The 23,973-nt window shown below is 24.7% G+C and overlaps 1 protein-coding gene across 2 annotated transcripts in view; it reads left to right on the forward strand.

The window, feature by feature from the left end:
- LOC126900530 (serine/threonine-protein kinase 32A) overlaps positions 1 to 23,973 on the forward strand; it is an 89,752-nt gene that overhangs the window by 46,616 nt on the left and 19,163 nt on the right. The window contains exon 3 of one of the 2 annotated variants that reach the window (XM_050676312.1): positions 14,133 to 14,188. In XM_050676312.1, the coding sequence (XP_050532269.1) occupies positions 14,133 to 14,188 (56 nt within the window). Of the gene's footprint in view, positions 1 to 14,132; positions 14,189 to 20,595; positions 20,722 to 23,973 lie in introns of those variants that run through there. The other variant, XM_050676313.1, reaches the window with a different exon arrangement.

Raw genomic sequence — 23,973 nt, forward strand, 5'->3', positions numbered from 1 at the left:
AAAAAAAAAAAAAAAAAAAAAAAAAAAAAAAAAACACATCATAGTAAAACCAATACCTTCTCAGCTTCGCATCGAAGCTAAAAAATTTAATACAACCAAAATGTCTATAGGGGCAGGAAATTACTCTCTTTTAATTAACAAATACATATACAGAGTGATTATTTTAATAATAGCCACCCGATTTGTCTTTAAATAATAATTATGTTAAAGAAATAATTTTTGGTGTTTTTTACTATCATACAGATTTCGATTTATTAATTACAATAATTTCTTAAATCATCTTTTATACGTTATAAGGGCGTCAATATTTTTTTTAATGGTAGTATATATATTTAATTGGCTTATAAAATAAAAAGTAACCCAATTAATAAAACGACTGGCTGATAACAACACTGGAACCTTTATTTCGGAAGTTATAACTATTTTAAAATATAGAGAGAAGATGAGATGTGGGTAATATTTTTTAATCATTACGTATTACTCTTACTCTTGTTAAAAGTTATTAAATGACATTTAACATGTTAAAATGTACAAGACTTTAAGATTGATAAATAACTATAAGAATATTTATTGATTCTACTCCGCTATTTAAATACATTCTTAATTTTCCGTAACTATATTCCAAAAATCATTTATCAGAACACCACCCAAAAGAATTATTATAAGTCTTTACATAAATATTATTATTTTACATCATACATAAATTATTTTTGTTTAGCTAAATCGAAAATAAATATGGAAAACCGCATTTTTGTACAATTTTTCGTGTCATATTTTTATTTCAATCTCTGGAGACATAACCTTTTTACATATAAAACATTTTATGTTTTGGCATTTCTACTGTTACACTTTTGCATACAACTTCCCGTACTCGTTATTATTGTCACGGGAACTAAATGTCTGGTAAAGAGTTGGATAACCATTTGGATATCAACATTTTTACTGTTCTCATATAATTTATATATATATATATATATATACTTATATTCAACTAATACACAAACAAATACTTAACTTTGTTATTTTTATCCCATTAATTTTTGTTACATAAAGTTTAAGGTTAAACGTCAAAGTTTTGTAAAAAGAAAATACGTCCAGTTAAACCCTTTTAAGGACATAACTCACCATTTGGTTTGGTAATAATATTTATGTTAGACGTTTATTTTGTTCAATTTCTTTAACTTCTACATTACATGGGATTTTTTAGATTATTTAACAATAAATTATGTTTACATACTCCAAAAAATATTTAATATATGATATAAATCCATTATGTCAGCTGCGCTATTGTAACCTATATGACTGTACTAGATATTTGATCTATTATAAGGTAATGATACATAAAAGAAATATTAATCCTAATTAATATTCATTTTTTTCATTTTCAATATTTATTACTCCATTTCAATAAAAAAAATTTATTTTTTCTAAGCTGAAAAACAGAATTAAACTTAAATAAATAATTATTATATTAGCTTGTGTTTATTCTTGTAAAATATATCAAAGACCATGTTTTTTATGACATGTAATTAAATAATTAAATATTGAATAAAAAGATAACAATTAATATTTTTGACATTTCAAAAATATTTGTTCGAAATTAAACATTTCTTTACTAAAAACAACACAGAAATTAATTATTTCTAGATAGCTATAATCAACAAGGAAAATAAAATAATATAATATTACACAAATTTATAATGGAAATTAAGAATTAGCAGTATTACTTGATGTACAATAAAATCTCTCATTTAAACAAGAAACAAACGACCTCTTAAGTTTTAATTGTTTTTGCTATAATCAATAAATGTATCATATTTATTCACGTAGGTTATTATGAAAAATATTCAATCCAATAAAAAGTAAAATTATAATTAAAAATTGACTGTTAAATTTTGTCCTCCAATTTAATATGTTCAAAAAAAGTATTCTGTCACCATTAAGCCAATGAATTATTTACTAGTACGTAGTTGACATATTTAATATTTATGAAAAATCAATGTCACAAAAATTATAAAACATTAAAAAAATATGGTTCAATTTATTTTGTTAAGAGAATACTTTTTTATACTTGTTGACTCAAGTTGTTTGCTTGCTTTATTCTTATTAATATTTCAACATCAAAACTCGATTTATTTTCTGGTATAGTTCTAAAAAATTCATCAAAACGTATTCGAGTTTTCTATCTTCAAAATATGTGTTGTCACCTCATTGTTTATGCAATTAAGCTTACATCTTGTACATTAGATTTACACTTTAAAGTTGACAAATACTGACAACAGTTTTAATTTAATTTAAAACTCATTAAATATTAATATATTCTACAACATATTAAATACTTTTATTTTTAGTAAAATAAATAAATATAATATTATGGAAAATAAAAAAATTACATTAGAGAGTTATAAATTATTTTACAAGGATAATGGGATATATCATTGATTTATTAGTAAACAAATTTTTCTAACTATATTTAAGTATTTTGTCTTAAAATAATTATAAAAAAATTTTATACATTTCCAACGCCAGAATAAAGTATTAAAATATATTTATTTTTTCAAGTTTACTTAATTAATAACTCTTGATTATTAAAATAAAAAAAGAGCAAAAGAAATAATTAACTAATATGAAAGTAAAAATACTTAAATTCAAACAAACTGTATAGTCAATGAATAAGCCTTAAAAATAATTTTTTGTTAAAACCTAATAAGAATGAATTTTCTACATATATAAAGTTGCATTTTTTCAACATTAAAATTATCTAAAATTAAATTACATTACAACTTATAACATATTTCATATATTTACAATAATATCTCTAAATATATCCCCATAAAATTAAAAAATTCAGAATAACTGAACTAAAAATATTCAAGGAATAAAAGATTCTAGATTATAGAACTATTTTCTTTTCCACGCCATTCCCTCTTATTTTCTCAAAAACTGAGTAAATAATCACAGATTATAATAATTATAATTTTTTTCAATTAATTAAAAAAAAAATGGTAGCACAGTGGGGTCGCGGCACAGTATGGACGTGGCATAGTTGAGACAAGTATAGATGATATCTGACTGTGATTAAAATCATTATCATAAAAAACGCTTGGATGCAAATTTGAGGTTAGTGTTTAATCTTAAGAAATTGGTAAATTATTTAAAAGCAACAATAACTCTTATTACTTTAATTTTATCCCGATTAGTTATTTAATTTATAATTATAATATATGAATAAATAATAATTATAATAATTGAATTTAGTCTGAAATTGATATTCAATAATTTAATATTGTATTTTTTACAGAGATATTATAAAAATAATGAAGTAGTTATATTTCTTTACTTTTAACGCGTATAAAAATTTTTAAGTGCTTGATGCAATACTTTCCAATAAAAATTGTTTGTTACTTATAACAAAGTTATAAGTTTTATATACTGTACTACAGGGAACTTTCATCAGAAACAAAAATATACTTTTCTGAATCAACTTTTCGCGATGTTTTCAAATGTGAAAGTAGACTTTTTCTATCATTTCTAAGTTTTAATATTATTACTTATTATTAAAATATAAGTATTTACATATAAAAAAATAATTAAGAACAAAAAAAAATTGTTTTAAATTAATACTGATTTTGATTATTAATATGTTAAAAATAAAGAAAATGACATATTAAACTTATTTTTTTAATCCATTAAAGTTAATTTTTGTGAAAGTTTCTAATAAAAAAAAAAATTATTTATACCATAACTTTTAGCTCAATTTGCAAGTTTGAAATTGACATCATTAAATAGGAAATTTTATGAGAATTAAAAAAAATGTATCATTAAGATTAATATGGAGTCAATAATTAATATTTATAGTAAATTTATTAGATAAGCTCAATATTTTTTTGCAATTTTTATGGTAGTAGATAATTTAAATAGAAATAATAGTAATAATTTCCCAGTAACATTTGGTGTTTAAAAAGATTCTAAAATTGTAATATGAACTGAATTAATTTTAATGATTTACTTTAACTAAAAAAACTAATCAAAAATAAATTGTTGAAAAGATTTACTCGATAGCAGGGCCGGATTTAGGGGAGGGCTGAGTGGGCTGCAGCCCAGGGGCCCCCACAAATTTGGTATAAATTGGTATCACAAATATGATAATAATTGTTATTTAATAAGTAAAAAAATATATTTCCTTGTTTATGTATAAGGGGACCCCACAATGCATTCCGCCCAGGGGCCACCACATACCTAAGTCTGCACCTGCTCGATAGAGCATATTATAAAATTTGATTATAAATGTAAAAATCCATTATTAATTCAAAAGAAACAATGAATCATTTTTTTAGAAATTATTTATATAGCAACATGTTACCAAAAAATTTGAAATATTATAGAACACACAAATAAAGTAAAAAAATTATTAAATTACATAGTAAAATGATTTAATTTTAAAATTGTAACCTATCATAACAAATGATCATATCAAACTTGATGTGTCAATAAATACTTTGAAAACATTAAAAACTAATGATTTTAATTGTCTGTATGGAGAACATGGAATAAGTAACTGTTTAATTAATAAATTAGAATTTTTTTCAATTTTTGAGGGTATTATCTTTAACTAAATACGAATTTAAATACGAATTTGACGTATCGCTGAAAAAAGTAAGTCAAGTAAGAGCAGAGAAAATAAATGATAGTCACAGAAAAATACCTTCTCAGCTTTACATCGAAGCCAAAACTTAAAATATAGTAAAATAAATTTAATATGAATAAGAAATTTCTTCTTACGAGAGACGACTACAGTGATGGGATCCTTGATCTTTATTGAAGTTATTGAAAGAGATAAAATGAGATAAAAATCAAATGAGTTAAAAATTTATTCTAACTTAAAAAGATTTAAGAAAAAAATGTAAAAAATTCCCTGCCACAAATGGGTGGGAACCTTGTACCCCAAGCGCGTAAGACCAAAGTGTTACCGACTAGGCAACCGTACGTCACTTCCGTCGATTGAAAAAAATAATAATTAAAGCTAATTCATAATTTCAAAGTTATTTTTCCATATTTAAAAAAAGCAAAAAAATTAAATAAATTTAAATTTCTATGCTTTATCAATTTGATTTATATAATATTTATGAAAATCAGTGAACTCCCCTTGTCAGGTATTTGTATATAAATTAAAATACAAAACTTATAATTTTAACACAAAAATATGCTATTTTTGAATATGATAGTCTTTTTTACCATGAAAACAAATCCAGAGGTCAATTTTTTTTTTTCAAATTAAAGTATATTACATAAGTTTTAATTTAAAGTATATATAAAAGTGTCAGTATTTCCGGAACATTTTCAAAAGTTAAGTTGAAAAAGTTAATTTTTTGTAAAAAGTTGCCATTTTGAAACCCTGTTGGCTGATAAAAGGTCAATTGTTCACAAAAATATATCAAGTGATGGGTAAATACCTAAGGTATCTATAAAATATATATTGATTTGTTCAGTTTTTGGAAATGTTATGGCAGTTTTAAGAAAAAAAAATTGAATAAATGTTGAATATTACCGAGAGAGAATTGAGAGTTTCTTAGAAAATCAGCGCCTTTTTATATTACTTTTAATTATCCCCATCATGGGTTGTTGCTGTCAGCGCTTTTAGTGATTTTCAGTTTATTGTGTAAAATTTGAACATAACATGATAATTATTTTTAAGATAAGATGCATAGTATACAATAATCAATTTAACATGTATATACATATACAATAGCTAGTGTACAAATGTGTATATGTTATGACAGATAAATTAATTATTTGTGTTTAATACAATTAGTATTAAATATAGAGTAATAATTTTTTATTGATAATGTAAGATGTGTAATGCAGAGGATTGTGCATATTACGACAGTATCGAAGCTAAAAATAGTTCATTTTTTTCANAATATATCAAGTGATGGGTAAATACCTAAGGTATCTATAAAATATATATTGAATTAAATTACTGTTTCGTGATTGAAATGTTTCTTATTTAAAAAATAACTAATTTGTTAAAATAATTTGACGACGGAATCTATAATTGATATTTGTTGAATCAGAAATAAGGTATACGATTCAGTTCAATTAGAATAATAATCAATAAAAACATTAAATTGTCATCAAAGTTGTTAACCAAAGTTTATTTTTAGCGATACTTGCAGTAAGATAAAAAGAGATATATATGGCACATATTCAAAAAACTCTTAAGTGTACTTACGTATGGTAAAATACAGTTGTTGAACTCTCTATGTACTAAAATATGTCAAAAGTACCTAGAGAAAAAATCATTTTTTGAACTTTTATCAAATAAATTTACGGGTTAATTATGATATGAGTAATTTTTGATAAAATTTCTGTAAAGATTATATTAAATTTTTTTATTTATTTATTACTATTTTTTTATAAAAATTAAAATAGAACGATTGAGAAATATTATAAATGGAAAAGTATTCTATTTATAGTATGCGTGTATATCAAACCTACTATATAATTTAAATATATAAATTTTGTATAAAAAATTTGTAATCCATGTGCAAAAATAAAAATTTATATTCTGAAAATTGTCCTACCTATGAAATTAAGACAAAAAAAATTTTAATACTTGTTTTAATACTTTTAACTATTAAACTCTACATTATAATTTCATGAATATCATCATAGGTTTACATTGGTAGTCTTGTTTTTTGATGAATCAAAATTGTTATTTAGCTATAATAGTCAAATATCATCTAGAACTTAGAAACTTTTACTAACAGTTCAGTACTACCTTTCATAAAACGTAGTATATTAAATAAGCTAATTAAACTTCATTCACTGTACTTTGATTACATATAAAATGTATAGGTATAACACAATTTCAGGTATGATGAAGTTAAAAAAGAAATGGTTAAATAATTAAACTTTAAACATATAAATACTATTTTATGTATAATTTATTTCATTATGATTTGAACTCGATTATCTCTTTTATCATCTTTAATTTAATAGATTCAAATAGTTTGAAAATTTTTGGTACAACGTTTTACTCTTCTCTTGGTATAATCCGAAATACCTCACGTCAACCTTTTTGTCATAAACATAGATAATATCTTTGTTACATAAATTAATAAGATCATCGTTTTACTTTAGTCGAGTTAAAATAAAAGTGTGGTGTTTTTTTTTTACTTTTAAATTGACTATCCTTTTAAAAAACTTATATGATAATTTAACTAGATAAATAGTATAAAAAGGTGAGAGTTGACCTTTCTAAATGGCAAATAAACACCTTCTGGTAAAACCATAATTTATGAATAACTTTTGAATTTATAAATAAATTATAATAACTTTGGAATAAAATTCTAGTACTTTTTAAAAAATTTAAACGATCTTATTTTTGTTCATTAAAAATTTATGAGAGAAACCTCAACATTTTTTCTATAATAGTTTTAGTTGAATATAGTTATTTTTCATTATAAGCTTCTGTTTCATTATAATTTGTCAGTTAATAATGTAATAATGACTAGATTAAAAATTAGAAACACAATAATTTTGTAGAAGCTGAAATTAAAGAAAATCATTTTTTATCTTCAAGCGTAGCTGAAAAGATATTAATATTACTATTTTTATATTTTTATTTTGTATGCATTTTTGTCTCCCAATTTATTCTATTCTCACTGGACCAATTTTTTTCAATGATATGTCAAAATATAAAATTGTATCCATTGAAGACTCTTAAAAATTAAAGAAAAGATTCCCTGGTTACCCGTAAATTCAATTTAAATTTATTTTTATGAGCAATTACGGTGGGTTTCTTTTTCTCGTCATACATTCTTAATGTATATCTATAACACAAAAATATACATGACTTTTAAATTTTTTATCTACACAATGTGATATCTTAGGGAAAATATTGTAGTAAAATAAAAGCGGGACTTAAGTACTCCAATTGACACATACTTTACAAATAATAAAAATAAATATGATTTAAGTGTTAAATAAAATATTTTTGTCGCTTATAATGATCAATCAAATATATATTAAAAGGAAGGTTTTCGATTAATACTTTACTAACACAAAATATATTTATTTGAGATCTCTTTCATTAGATTGAAAATCTAATCATTAACAAAAAAAAAAATTTTTATGAAGATTATGTTTCCTTTTAATACGAATCAAAAAATTTAAAGGAAATTTAATTAGATTTATAATTAATTATAAAGGGCACGGATTAACCTTAACAGATCAGTCGCAAATTTTACATAGCTCATTTTTATGAGCATTATAAAATATTAAAAGATAGCATAAAAAAAATGACACTTGACTTTTGAGGGCCATCCTAATTTACTAATTTGCATCCAAGCATTTTAAATCTCATAAAAATGATTTGTTTAAAAAATAGTCTTATAATTATTTATCAAAAAATAATGTGTGGATTTTTAATTGTGTTTGCCGTCGCTAAAACTACACTTACATTCTAACAAACCTTTTTTATCAATTTGCTTCATAAAATATTGACGTAACAAAAAAGAAATGAATTTGCCACATCAGTAGTCTTAAGAAAATCGATTTATCTAAGTTTATTTTGTAATATCTCTCAAAAAAAATTTTTGAGTAACTTAATGTTACTACTAAATTAGTAATATTTAATACTATATTTGTATCGGTTTTATATTATTTCTTTTCCGAAATTTAATATTTAGTAGTTTTTCTTAACTCACAGTTATGATAAATAAGTACTCAAAATATTACTTCCGTTAGTAATTTAAAAAAATTTTTTCTTATGTTATGAACATTAATTTGATGTCGAGGCTAACATATTCGAACCCTAACTGTAAAAAAAAATACAATGGTTTGACAATTGAAGTGATAGTAAATTCTAAAGCTACATGCAAAAATTTGATATTTGAACTTAATCTACATTTTCAGGTTTAGTTGACTCAAGTTTTGTTGCTAAATCCAATAACATGTTCCATAATTTATTATGTTTTCGTAGCTCAATCATTTCTAATATCTAATATTATCATATGACGTAAATGGTCGGGAATAGTATTTTTATCACTAAATTCAGTTGCCGTTGGACGGTTTGTAACTTCCGTTATGTTAATGAGTACGGCATGATTGTTGCTATATTTTTTTAGAAGTCACTCTCCATCCAAAAAATTGCAGCAATTAAGGCAGATAAGTTTCAATTATAAGTCATAAATGAGATGTCACGCCAATTCTCATAATTTCTTATGATATACGTGATGTAGTTATTTTTACATTATAAAATAATTAAAAGTTATCAATTATTCTAAATTAATTTTTAAATAAATAATTATAATAATAATAACACTGTTCACATATATATTTTTTAATAATGTTTTTATAGCATTGTTTTTTTAAATTTCTATCTGAAAAGTTATAACTTTATTCTGATTACTTCTATACTATATATTTTTATGAAATAATTGATTACTTTTATCTAAAATCTTTAATTTAAGAGTTGGGAGATACAGACAATGAAACTTTTGAACTTTTTGTGAAAATTTACAATAATTGTACACTATTACTTACTTTTTTAAATCGATAAGCTGTTCATAAAACTGAACACAATAGAAATTCTTTGTAAAACTTTTTTACGAATCATTTGAAAAATAAAAATACAGTTATATAATCGTTCATTTTCAAATTTGATTGGATTTATAACAAATTTTTACAAATACTTTTTGATATTTACGTTAAAAGTAAAAATATTTCTTAAACTCGAATTGAATTTGTTTTCACTTCTAAAAATTTTAACTTTTCTTTTACTTCAAGTAGATACACTATAATATTAACACATTAATAATAGTGGGCATGAGTTTTACTATCAACTTCTAAACATTATGTAACGTAAATTAAAATGTTGTACTTGTAGTTAATTTAGAGCATCAAACACTTATGTGAAAAATTGTTTTTTGTGTAGTAATAGAATATAACAATTACCCATTTATAAAAACAGTTATTACTCATTCATATAAATACAAAATAAATAATTCGGGTTATTTTTAACTTATTTTTCAAGTGCATTTCCTGGCTAAATGTCTTTAAATCTATATTTTTTATTGCATAGATTCTAAGAAAATGACATATTCTTATTATTTATTTATTCGTTTACCTAGACATGCGCTAAGAAATGTTTTTATTTCACCTTAATGTTAGTATTATTAATACAGATATTTTTGTAGGAAAATATAGGCAAATGTATCATACTAAAACGTTTTACTTTTCTATAATTTTTGTTACTAAAACGTTTTCAATATGTTTTTATTAATTTACTTTGTTTTTAGTAATATTTAAGAGAAAATAGTATTGATATCTTAATTTTTATCGTTTTAAAATGTTATAATTGTAACGTTATAAAAATGTTTCCAGACTCTAATAACAATAGTTGCCTATGATATAGCTTTTTAATTATATTTTTGAATAAGATAGTTTAATGCACACTTTAAATAATGCTAATTAATATGAAAAATGAGTAACTTCTAAAATATGAAAAAATAAATAGATTTACATTTTGAAGTTTATTCGAATACATCATCTGTATTGTAATTTATAGCAAACATCTCACGATGTCCTTAACAAAATGATTTATATTTGTCACATGTATCCACTACTTTGTTTTGTAGGTATATAAATCATCTGAATACATTAAGATGAAGTTTGTCTACGCATATTGGTAGAGAGTGTAAAACACGAATCTCTTATTCTGGTTACCTAGGCGTTTTGGGATTTTAAGATTTGATAACGATATTCATCTAAGCTATAGCACTTGTCTTTTATGACCTTTTTTATACGAGCTTAATTTATTATATGCAACGTTCAAAAACCAAACTTATAGTTACAATTCAGAAGTTATTATTATGTTAAAATTTCTAAGAAGTTAGACATTTTAAAAGTTTATCAATATTTGATTACACTTATACAATATTTATTGTGTTTTTTAACTCATTTAAATCATTTTGCAAAATTGTTATACCGTAAATACCCTTAGCACCAATTATTACTTAATACGTTTAAACATTTCTTTTATGTAAACCTCTCATAAATAAAATTATTTATCCGTTTTCAATTATGGAAGATAATAACATAAACTATGTAACATTTAAAAATACGTACTCGATATAATAGAAAAATATAGCTTATAAAATTTTAAAAGTCTTTTAATAATTTGGATTTCTTGCACGTATCTATATAATTTTATTTGAATACTTGTACACGTTTTTGTTTATTTCATTAATTTCCATAAAAATTAATCTCAAAAAAACATTTTACGCTTAAAATAAGCTATTTTTTTTATTAATCCCAATGCTTTTTTTATTTTATAATACTTTCCGATATCTTTTTATAAAGTAATAATTATCATGAGATAATTTTATTCGTGAGAATAACTGAACTACTAACTTTCAATGAACAAAAGATTCTAGGTTATAGAACTTTTTTTTTTTCACGTCATTTTCTTTTGTTTCCTCAAAAACTGAGTAAATTATCACAGATTATCGTTAACTTGTTAACATTATTATTAACATTTATTTTTTTTTTTTTATACTTTTCTATGCTATTTTAAAGAAATAGTAATAATTTAACTTATTATTAAAAGCACTTCCATTAAAATCTTTAAGACTAATGAAGCTAATTAAGTATTTATTTTATCAATATGTGCATTTTTTTTTTTATATACAATTTTTGCATTTATTCATAAATTTTGTAGATTTGGTAAAAAATATTATTACTTTTAACAAACTATTACATTATTAAATTAATATGATGATAAACAGTGGCTCCGTAATCGGGAACAATGGCTCCCCCTGTTAAAATGGTTGCAAAAAAGTATCATTTCGTCCCTCCTACAATTGAATCCAATAAAATAATAATTATTATTAAATAACTGGGTTAAGTTAAAAAAATTTCTTTTTATAATTATTATTAATTAAAACAGAATCGTTTTCATCATGAAAAAATCATTAGAATTTTAATTTCACCCCAGATATTTTCCATTGCATCACATACCATTTAAAACTTTTAGAAATAGGTTTGTTTTCTTGTATTAACAAACCATAAGTTTATTGTTAATATATTGCCAATTGTATCAACTGAAAATGTTATTAACAGAGATGTTAAAAAAAATACCCAAACCCAAAAAGTCTATCAAAATTGAGTTTATTAATAAAAAATAATTATGTCAAATACTTAAGGAAATGTTGGTGAACATTTTGAAGTTCTTCTCTGTACTTGCAGTTCGCTGCCATTTCTCTTATTGGAATACTAGAATTCCTTTGTTTCAGCTAAATTTATAGGCGTTCACTAAAATATATTTAAAGATTTTTCGGTAATAGAAGATATAGAGTTTGGGAGATTGACACGACTTATGTCGCAATAATGTAATCAGCACTGGTTTAGACGGTAAAGACCTGCGAGTCGTTTATTGTTAATAAACTAGAAATTATTGAGAAAAAAAACCGAATGGACGAACGCAATAAATAGAACTTTTCGCATAAAATGAGGCCTGTCGGAGGCGTCGACATGATGATCATCGCACATCAAAAGTTGATGGCGTGGTGAGGTATCGGCCGTCGTGTTTGGTCGTACTACGAGCCGGTATCGGTGGCGTACATATTTGACTTCATTAATTTGATAATAAGATTCAATGGAGTACTGCAACAGGTGACCGCCACTAGTGCAGTCATTGTTGGACTTAGTATCATCGACGTATCGTACGCGGTGATAATCACTTCACTACCGTTCATAAGTTTTTGTAGGGAGGTGGCTGACAAAGGTGGCGCGGGATGTAGTATTCCGTGTATCATGTGGCGCCAGTATCAAGATTTCAAATTTTTTATTTACTGCTTCAATACATTTTTTGACAATGTTACCTTTCTACTAAAAGAGAAAGCGAGAAAGAATTTAGTACATTGGGAAATTACAAAACTCATTTTTTGTATAAAAAAAGGTTGATGGTAGTGGACGGTGACAATGTGGAAGTACAAGGTGATTATTCAACTATACTTCATGCAAAATTTTAAAAGTATAAAACATATTATAACTTTTTCTATTTTGAAGTTAATTGTATCCTATGTTCTGTAATTTTCAAAAATGAAATTTTGTATAAAACTTTCTTATAGACTTTTTTCTATAAAATGGTGCCAATTTAAGTTTTTTTAATGGAAATGAGTGTCTTATACTTAATGAATCACTCTGTATATGATTAAAAATAAGAAATTGACTAATCGATAATAACTTTAGAGCAAGTATTTAAAAGATATTAGCTCTTTTGTACAAGGGCGGGAGGTGTAATGGAATTTATTAATATCTAGAGATAAAAATAAACAGATCCGCTCTTTACCTCTAGCCATGGAAGTAAAGTCTTTATAATTTTTAAAATCAATCACTCTGTATAATTATATACCCTTGGCACTAAAAATGTCATCTTAATATAAGTACTTTGAGGCTCATAAAACGTTTGTTTTCCCTCAAAGTATAACCATATAAAATCAAGTATTTCAAATTTCTTAAAATCTTACACAATTATTATAATTAGTAGTTTTTTTTAAATATTTAGTTATTGACTTAATTAAAATTTCAATTAAATTTTCGTCAGAGAATAAATTGTTTTTCATCTAGTACTCCTTTTTATAATTTCAAATTTAAATTTAGAAAAAGTTCTTCTACTTATATGTTTGATTTTGAATGCCCCGTAAATTTGACTAGTTTACAGAATTTATTATAAAGTAATAATTTTTATTTATTGCAATATAATTAATAAAATAAGTAAAATTTAAAATTAAAATAAAATCTATAAAATTTATTTTATAAATAATTATAATAGTATAATAAAAAATAATATGCATTATCAAGAGTATAGTTTATAAGCTACCGGATTTATTTATTTTTATATGATCACTGAAAATCGCCAAAAAAACAATACTTATTATTTAATTTTGTAACAACAAAGGGAATCTATTTTTAGTCATTACACTTTTACCCCACCCCGAAAATATAATTCCAACGCACCCTATGAAGCATAATTAAATTATAAAATGTATTCTTAAATCAATTCATTAAATTAATTATTACTTTTGCCACTACATTGCAATAATTGTCTTCCGTTTTCATTTCAGTGAACTTCAATCATTTTGAAATTCTACGAGCAATTGGTAAAGGAAGTTTTGGCAAAGTAAGTATGATTTTGCTATTGCGAATAAAACTTTATTGACCTGTTTAAAGTTTACTCAATAAGTTATGGACAATTCAAATAACCCTAATTAACTACTTCGTGCTACCACATATTTAACACTTTTTTTTAACTATATTGAAGTAATCAAATTTATTTTACTTTAATTCTTTATAAACTAAGTTGAAAATATAAAATGCGATCATTTGATTGATTAGTTCACTTAAACATCCAGTAAAACGTTTTTAGTATGTAATCTACTAATGTTTTTACTTATGTAAAGTATTTTTTCATATTCATTTATATTGAAATATTAATTCCATTTACATTAACATAACCTGATCGATTAAAAAACACTATCTTTTAGTATTAGAATAATAAATTATAAAATCAATATTAAGTTAAATTAAAGATTTTGAAAAAACGCTTGCCAAGTTAGGTCGGAATGTAGACTTTTTTTTAATTTAATACAATTAAGTTATTTATTATTATTTTATCTATATTTATAATTATCATAGGATTAATTAAAATATTCACGATGTTAAAAACTGAAACTAAGTAATATAATAACTACTAAATAGATATCCATTAATTATTTTTGTTAGTATAATATACTGAATAATTCAGCACATTATTATCCATGTTATTAAAATCACTACTATTCATTTAACATTCTATGTAAAACGTTTAACCTAATGCCAAAGACCAAATATTATTATATTATTTATATTTTTAAATTATACTTTTATTTCTTTAACTTCGTAGTATTTATAAAAACAGATGTATGAACTTTTTATCAAAATAGAAATTTATAAAAATTAAAAAGTGGAAATATTTAAAGTGCATGTTTGTTATTATAAAATGAACCCTTCTTTCAACGGAAACGCTTCGAACCAAACTTTTTTTCTTTAAGAACAGGTTACCACTTAATAGAAGTGAATTTTAATTTATAAAAAATGCAATACTGTAGAATTTTTCTGTTTATAAGAGATTTCCGTCTAATAGTGAGTCAGTTGAAAGGAGGTCTCGCTGTATTAGTAATATTTTTGATATTACATTGTTTCTACAGTAAAATAATAAAACGTCTTTGTATTTTACAAAAATAAATGTATTTATGTGTTAAATAAATGTAGAAATTTGATTTTTATATATCAACGTCGTGGAGAATTAACTATAAATAGATAACAGTGGCGGCTCGTGGTTTGGACGACGGGACGATCGCACCCCATTACTATATTTATTAAAAGAAGAAATTTAATTGTATATTCTTAATACTACATTTTTATAGTAAAATAAAAACTTTTTAATAGTAAAATAGTCATAATACATTTGTCGTAGCGAACATTAAAGCTGTTTCCCTCAGTATATGCAGTAGAGGTGTGTCGTTCGCGAACGAACGGATCGCATTGAACGGGTCAAAATAGTGAACGAAATGATTCAGATCGCCGAACGGTAGTGATCCGGATCCCCCAAAAACTAATTTTTTCCCGTATGAATCACACTGCACCGATTTGATCGCTTACCAAATATCAATGATAACATGATAACATATTCACATTTGACACATCCCTAATCCGAANAAAACTAATTTTTTCCCGTATGAATCACACTGCACCGATTTGATCGCTTACCAAATATCAATGATAACATGATAACATATTCATATTTGACACATCCCTAATCCGAATCTCGATNTTTGACACATCCCTAATCCGAATCGCGAATCGAGAACCGCAAAAGAATCAAAACTATGCTGAATGTTCCATTCAATTGACTCAAAATATCTTTTAGATCGCGAACGGGTCTTTGAACCGGATCTTCTAGTTGACCTGATTCGAATGAATCGGATCACTTAGGACAGAGTTTCTCAAAGTGTGGTCCGCGGACCCCCAGGGGTACGCGAGCACATATCAGGGTTAGGTCTTTAAAACTGTAGGTCTTTAGATCGGGTCCGTGATTCATTTGACTTTGAGAACCTCTGACTTAGGTGAACCATAATTCCCATCTCTAATATGCAGATGCGTATACACACATGAGCAGTGTGTGGACAACCAACAGCGTCATCCGAGCAGTATTCTATATAGAGTATATTATAAGCTAAGCGCTGCAATTGTGTGTGTGTTATACTTATTACTGTTCAGCTGCAATCTTATAAACGGGTTTTGGACGACCTGCAGCGTCGTCCATACGGTAAAATATTAATATACTCCTAAATTGGGTAATTTATTTTTAGAATTAACTGCGCGTACACTTGTCATTATCGGTTGTTACAATAGTATAATTACTATTATTATTATTATTTTCGTTTTTATTTTCTACTGCGCGACCTTTAAAATAATAATATGTTTATTGTGTTTTATTTTATTATATTTAATTTGACAATTTTTTATACCCATGACTAGTGGTATCATATTTAAAGTCGCACCCCACCACCAGTACCCACGAACCGCGACTGATAGATGAACAGAATTCTGAAATTCTCACTGCTCTTGTACTAAGTGACTAACATGACCCTGAAAAGCAATTGATAATATTAATTGTATTATATTTTTCTCCAGTTTTTGGGAACCGATAGCTAATTAATATTTGTATATTACATTTTTAATCTGCTATAAATTTATATACAATTTTTTGGTATTAAAATGGAGTGGTAGCACTAGCAAATTCTTTTGTCCGTTATAATTTAGGTTAAAGTATTTCAGTTTGACTACTACAATATACTATAACAAAAAATAAATTTCTCTGTTAGAAGTAATAATAATTCTTCTAATTTAAATGCGTCATGTAAAAAAGCTACAATAACAATGCTAAATTACTATTTTATGTAAAATTGAAAAAATTAATAAAAAAGTAGATACATCTAATTAATTTATTAAAAATTTTAATTAATATTGTAACAATTAACTTGCTTTGTACAAATACTGTACTGTTATAAGGAGTCTGATTTAAAAATAACACAAAAATTCCTTAAACATAATTGAATAATTACAGTATAACTCTTTTGTAGTCATTTTAATTAATTATTTTATAAAAAAAAAAATAATTGACTTGGATCAGGTAAATCAATTGATAAAACAATACAGCCTTTTATTAAAAATGTATGAAAGTGCAAAAGTTCTTTACTTGTGTATGAATGTTAAGTTTACATTTTTATTAAAAATATTAATGCAAGGGGATTCTTTTAACGATGGCCACTCGATTTCTCATAAAATAACCATTTCTAGATAATTATTATTGATATTTTTTAGTTTGATATATTTCTTGATTTATCGACTATTTATTACTATTAATTCATTCCTTATAACTAATAACTATATTAACTTGTTAAATTTATTTTAGCTCTGAAGCTAAGAAGGTTACCACAGTGTGTTAATGTATTTATATATATATTTTTGTTTTTTGTGTCAATCACTAATTTTTCTCAGCTCTCATTTGACCGATATTTTTCAATGTTACGTCAAATGATCACAAATGGTTTTCATTATTTCGTTAAAATTCAATTTTCAAAGAATCATTATTTATGACAAACCTTAAATTAAATTAGGCGCGAAAACCTCGTATTTGCAATATTTGAAATTAAAAATGTTTATCCCTAAATTAAAGAAATACGCTACTTGGCGATAGGGTCAAGTTGGCCAATTGTAACGATTGGGTTAATTTTAAATGCATATTTTCTCTAATAATATAACGCAGATTTTTTACGTGCTCAAAAATTTAGAATTTCATATCACACATAATTAGTCTTAAAAATCAAAAAATAGTCTTGAATAATACCCTATACTACGTATAAATAAATTCAAGATAGGTAAACTTTAAATTCTTACTTAATGTTTTCATGATGATTTTCGGCCGTAATCTCTTGTTGCTAAAAGATATTAAAATAAATAAGAAAAAAAAGGATGTCAAGTATAAAATTTGTTGTACGATTATTTTGCATACGCGAGCGGTGTGCTATACAAAGATATATTGCACTTAATAATAAAAACCGCCGATAATGATAAGATTACACACTATTATAAAGGCCTAAACAATAAATTTTATTTTTTTGGGTAAATATTAATTTTTCGAAGAAAGAATATTTGATTTTTATCGACTACTAAAAAATCAGCTACTAAAAAAACGGTTGATCCGTGTCCTGCCGCCCTCGAATAAAATGTACTCTGTCAACTCACATTCGTAACAAGTATATTTTCTAATGTTACAAAAAAACAACTCCATGTAGATTTCTGACACATTTTCGATCAATAGGTATTTTTATTATACTTACATTATTATTTACGTGTAAAAAACATAGAGTACTCTATAAAAATGAACATGGTAAAATTAAATTTAAGTCCCTTAGACAATGATAACAATGTTTGTATAAATTCAGATAAGCGACTGCTAAATGGACCCCTGTGCGCCGATAACAAAGTATAGAATAACAGGTTTTGATCGTTCGCCTGGGAGCAATTGAAAGGAGAGGGTAATCGGTTACCGCCACTTAACAGGAAATTCGTCACGTTATAAATGCCACTGAGAACCGACACATAGACAAAAATTCATGTTTTGGTGTAAAATCTGTTTCGTGCGGGACGACTTTTACAAGTTGTATTGTTACTAAAATCTTTGATTTTTCAACAAATTATAAATGAGAATTTATAATTTAAAATTTTGATAACACAACTCTGAAGCTATTTATTGATCATTTAAAAAACCAAAAAATAGGAATGTTTACTATTGAATATAAAATCGTTCTATTATCCGTATGGTGTCTTCTTAAATAAAAATTTAGACAAATATTATGTCATAGCGCTTTTATTGGTCAGATTTTTGGTTCTATTTTTTTTCTTGGTGTGTATTTACTTTTCAAAGTGTTTTTTAAGGCATGTCAGATTTTTTTTTAACGTGAATATAATTATTATGTTTCATGTTGTTTGATAAATAAAATAATTGATATTACATATTTTAATTTAATCACATGATTAATTATTAGAATACTATATTTGCCATAATTATATCAAATTAAAATAGAGCTTATTAAAAATTTTAGGGAGAGGAATTTTAATTTTAGATATGTTAAGAATAGGTTGGTTAATAGTCAATAAATTGAGTCCTAAGTTCATAAATCATACATTTTTGAAAACCATAATTTTTGAAAACAAAAATTACTTTAGAAAATGATAATAAAAATTTTGATGATTTTATTTAGTAAAATTATTTTTTAAATATTGCAATGGCTAATAAAATGATCAAAAAATTATCTTGGACAAGCTTTTTAAAAAAAAACAGACTATTTTTTATTAAACAAATTTAAATTTTACACATAACATTTATAAACAGAACAAAGATAAAAGTTAATCAAATAATAAAAATTTGACTAATTTGATAAAAGGTAAAACAATTATTTATACCAAAAATTAAGATCAATATATTACAGGAAACAAAACGTTAATTTTTATTATAATTTAGAATTGAAGTTAAAAGATTATAATAACAGAAAAAATGTCTAATATAAAGTATCAAATTTATTGATTTTTTTTGTAAGGACTAGTTATCTCATGTAGACTGCTATTTAAATAATGAAAATTACAATATATAAATTGTTTAGTAAGTAAGGAAACGGGTTTCTTTTGTTCTCATTGTTTATAACAAATGACCTGTTTCCTTACATACTGAACACCTGTATATTAAGCTCAAATAAAATGTAAAAAGAAAATTTAAAACTCCATCAAACATAATAACAATTTCTGTTAGAAATAGAACAAAACAGAAAGACTACAATAATATAGAAAAAGTGTTACTTGAATAATGTGTAACAAGCCCAACCCAACCGATATAATGAACAGCATACATTTTATAAATACAAATACTTCACAATACTAATGGTAAATAAATAACAAATAGAAAATAACCCAACCGGACGGTCTATTAATATCAATAATTTTAGTATATTTGAGCGACAATTCAAACAACCGTATTCAGCAGACGGAACAAATATTTTAAAAACGGCGACGTATTCAAGTAAAATGTAAGTTAATAAACAAACTGGCAACGTGTGGAATTCATAAGCGTCAAGAAAGATTTCAATACTGTCCCTTTTATTTATACAGACTTAGTGAAAGCGATGTTGCCAGATTGCTTATTAACTAATTTCTACTCCACGGGCCCGAGAAAACATAACTGACTGATTGGAGAATGAATATTTTTTCTCTCTTACCATTTGGCCGCCGAGTCACGTTCTCGCATGCATTTTATTCACTGTACTATACATTTATGACACTTCATTTTTATTCATCTGAATATTTGAATTTGTCGCTCTTACTACTTGGCCGCTTGACTTCAGTATTCATTTTTTCAAATATCTGTCTTTCGAATTCAAAATAATCAATAAAATTGTAGCCATTTGTTGTATAGTTTATTAATATATGGCTTTAATATATTTATGACTGTTTTATCATTAGACGTTCACGGCCTAGCATTTCTATCTGCCTAAATATATAACTATAATAAATTCCGATGTACTGTTCCAATAGTTATTATCGACCAGTTAATAAGTAAGTTAAACATTTATTTTGCTATCTAAAAAAATTAATTTGGTACTCTTATAAGAGATATAGGAAACACTTAAAAATCATTTATGAATTTATGAATTTAAAGATAAATAATACTCAAATACGCTAAAATAAATTTCCAAGATTATTATTACTCTAAGAGAAATTTAGTGATTAACGATAAATCAATTACTCTTTAAAGCTAATTTAAAATCGTATTATATACATATAATACATTTTTTTTAGAAATATTTCACGTAATATTTATATAAAAATTGTATACATGTATAAAGTTTACAACTTNTAATATTTATATAAAAATTTTATACATGTATAAAGTTTACAACTGTAAAAAATTATTATTATTTTTAAATTTTAATTTAAAAGTTTAACAAAATTTATTGGAATGTATAACTGTTTAAATTAATATATATTACAGTATATATTTAGTCTCAAATAAAATGTAAAAAGAAAATTTTAAACACCCATCAAACATAACTACTATGTCTGCTAATATAAAACAAAAAAGAATAAGTACATGTTGTACAAGAGGTGCTTCAATAATTTGTACTATAAATTGATAAAGCCGTTATAATAATCGCTTACGTTTTATAAATGCAATTTGTTTACTATACTAATGGGTAATAAATAACAAATAGAAAAATAACTCAACCGGACAGTCTATTAATAGCAATAATTTTAGTATATTTGAGCGACAAATTCGAATAATCGTTTTCAGCAGATAGAATTCAAATAAAATGTTAATAAGCAAACTGGCAACGTGTGGTATTCATAAACGTTAAGAATTATTTCAACGCTCTGTCCCTTTTAATTATACAGACTTATGGAAGCAACGTTGCCAGTTTGCTTTGAACCCTTTTCTAACCCGCGGGACACGAACGATCGCTACTGAGTGACTATTGAGTAAAGTAGGATTTTTTTTTGTATCTTTCCATTTGGCCGTCGAGTCACGTTCTCTCATGAAACATTTTCATTATTCTGTACATTTATGACACTTTAATTTTATTTATCCGATTATTTGAATTTGTCGCTCTTTCTACTTAGCTCTTTTGACTTCAGTATTAATTTTCTCAAATATCTGTCTATAGATTTAATAGAATGAATTCATTAAATATTCAATAAATTTGTCGACAATTCGTTGTGTAGTTTTCAATTCAGTACTCTACAATTGCTCTATTGTAGTATAGTAGTATTCGGATTTTATTATTACATATTTTCGGTCGCAAACATCTACTAGCCTGAGTATAAATATGTTAATAAATTCCGAAGTACTGGTCCAAACATTTTTATCGACCTAATTAAATGACTGTTTAATTTTATAAGCTGTCTATTTTATAAGGTAATTATAAAATTTAGGTTAGTAATATTATAAAGGGTGTATCTAAAATATATTTAACTACTTATAAATTAATATAATATTAACTATCAAAGTTAAAAAAAAATATTTCGAAGATTATTATTATTTTAGGAGGAACTTAGTAGTCAATGGTAAATCAATCACTCTGTAAAGTTATTTAAATTACACATTTAAAAAATTTTTATGTGACCGTTAACATAATGTCTACTTTGATTTGGGAGGGGTGGACTAGCCCCTTAGTTGCACCTATGATTTATAAAGATCGTTAAAACGTTTAATGGGTTTAATTTTAATTTTTTTCGATTAACGAATGAGGGTCCCGAAAATGTGTACCACGTGACAAATTTCTTTAAAAGTCTTCGTCAAATCCATCATGAATACAGTGCCGTTTTGGGGTTATTCAGAGGGGCAATAAATTTATTGAGGCGAATTTCAATAGTAAAGAGCATAACCTTCAAAATTGGTAGGTTGGGTTTAATGTTTAATATTGTCAACTTACAGACGAGTAACCAAATGTAAAAATATATTAAAAGGGGCAGACATGAGCTTTAACACTTTAATATAAATTAATTTTTTTTAATATTATTTTAACTTTTGGGGTTAGCTTAACCTAGTGGGTAGAAACTTATGTTTCGGCGCACTAACGACTTCCGGTTGATCACCAGGGAGCCGAAATTTTCTTGTGATTTTCTTATTGTTGGTGTCTGTTGTCTGGTAAAAGCTGACCATAATACCCATCCCGTCCATTATTAGCCTAGCTAAGAATTATCTTTGACTCTCCAACAAATGAAAGAACATCATTATCCTCTGTAGCATGTTATTTAATTCGAGAACTAGTAGGATGTAAAAAGGATCATTTTTTTTATCATTTCAACTTTTGACATTTTATTTTAAGTTATTAAGACTATAAAATGTAGACAGAGTTAGTAACAAACGCGCGGGCACATTAATTTTAGTTGTGATTAAAAATTAATATGTAGAATGTTTTCATCGTAGAAACTTAACCGCGTTTTCATAACCCGCCTTATCTTAACAATTAACATATTATTGTTATTATATAGTATATAATCAAATATATATAAATTTTTATAATAAAATATTTTTTTTTTTATTAATACTTTATAATTTATTTAAATTGTTTTAATATATTTGTGATAAATAAATACAAATTTTGAATTTACTCAACTATTTAAAATATGGTGATCAATTAAGAATAAGATGCTCATTCTCTTGGAAATTATTGAAAATTTTATATTTTTGTAAAATAAAAAATTCTTTATTAATAAAAAAAATTGCAATAATAATATTATTTCTTTTATGAAAATTAGAAATTTTCAATAGATTCTAAGAAAACGAGTGTCTTATCCTTAATCGATAATTATGTATTAAATATACAGGGTGATTTTTTTATCATAACCCACTGAATTACTTGCAGAATAATAATAATTTAAACATTTTTTTTTTTTATTATTTTTAGTTACACATTATTCTTGAATTTTTAACTATGTAATACTTTTTAAGTTCATCCCTTATGCCTTGGAAGGGGGTCAACTTTGTTTTTTTAAATGGTAACACATATTTTTAATTTAATAAAATGTTTGAGTTTTTAATTTAATAGTAAATGGCATTTGAATTTTTAATATAACTTAATTCGTTTATTAGATATAATCATTTAAAGTTTCAAATTTTTGAATTAATATACAGGTATAATACACAAGGGATTACAAATATAGGTAGCTAATTGGTTTTTTATAACATCGATATTAGCAGGTACACAGCATTGTTATTATCAATTGTAGTAAGGCACATTGTTATGAGTTTATAAATACACTAACTGACAATACAGAAAGTATATCTATTGATAATCATAATTGATA

The sequence above is a fragment of the Daktulosphaira vitifoliae genome, unplaced genomic scaffold (assembly GCF_025091365.1).
Source record: "Daktulosphaira vitifoliae isolate Bord-2020 unplaced genomic scaffold, ASM2509136v1 Scaffold_3, whole genome shotgun sequence".
Lineage (NCBI taxonomy): Eukaryota > Metazoa > Arthropoda > Insecta > Hemiptera > Phylloxeridae > Daktulosphaira > Daktulosphaira vitifoliae.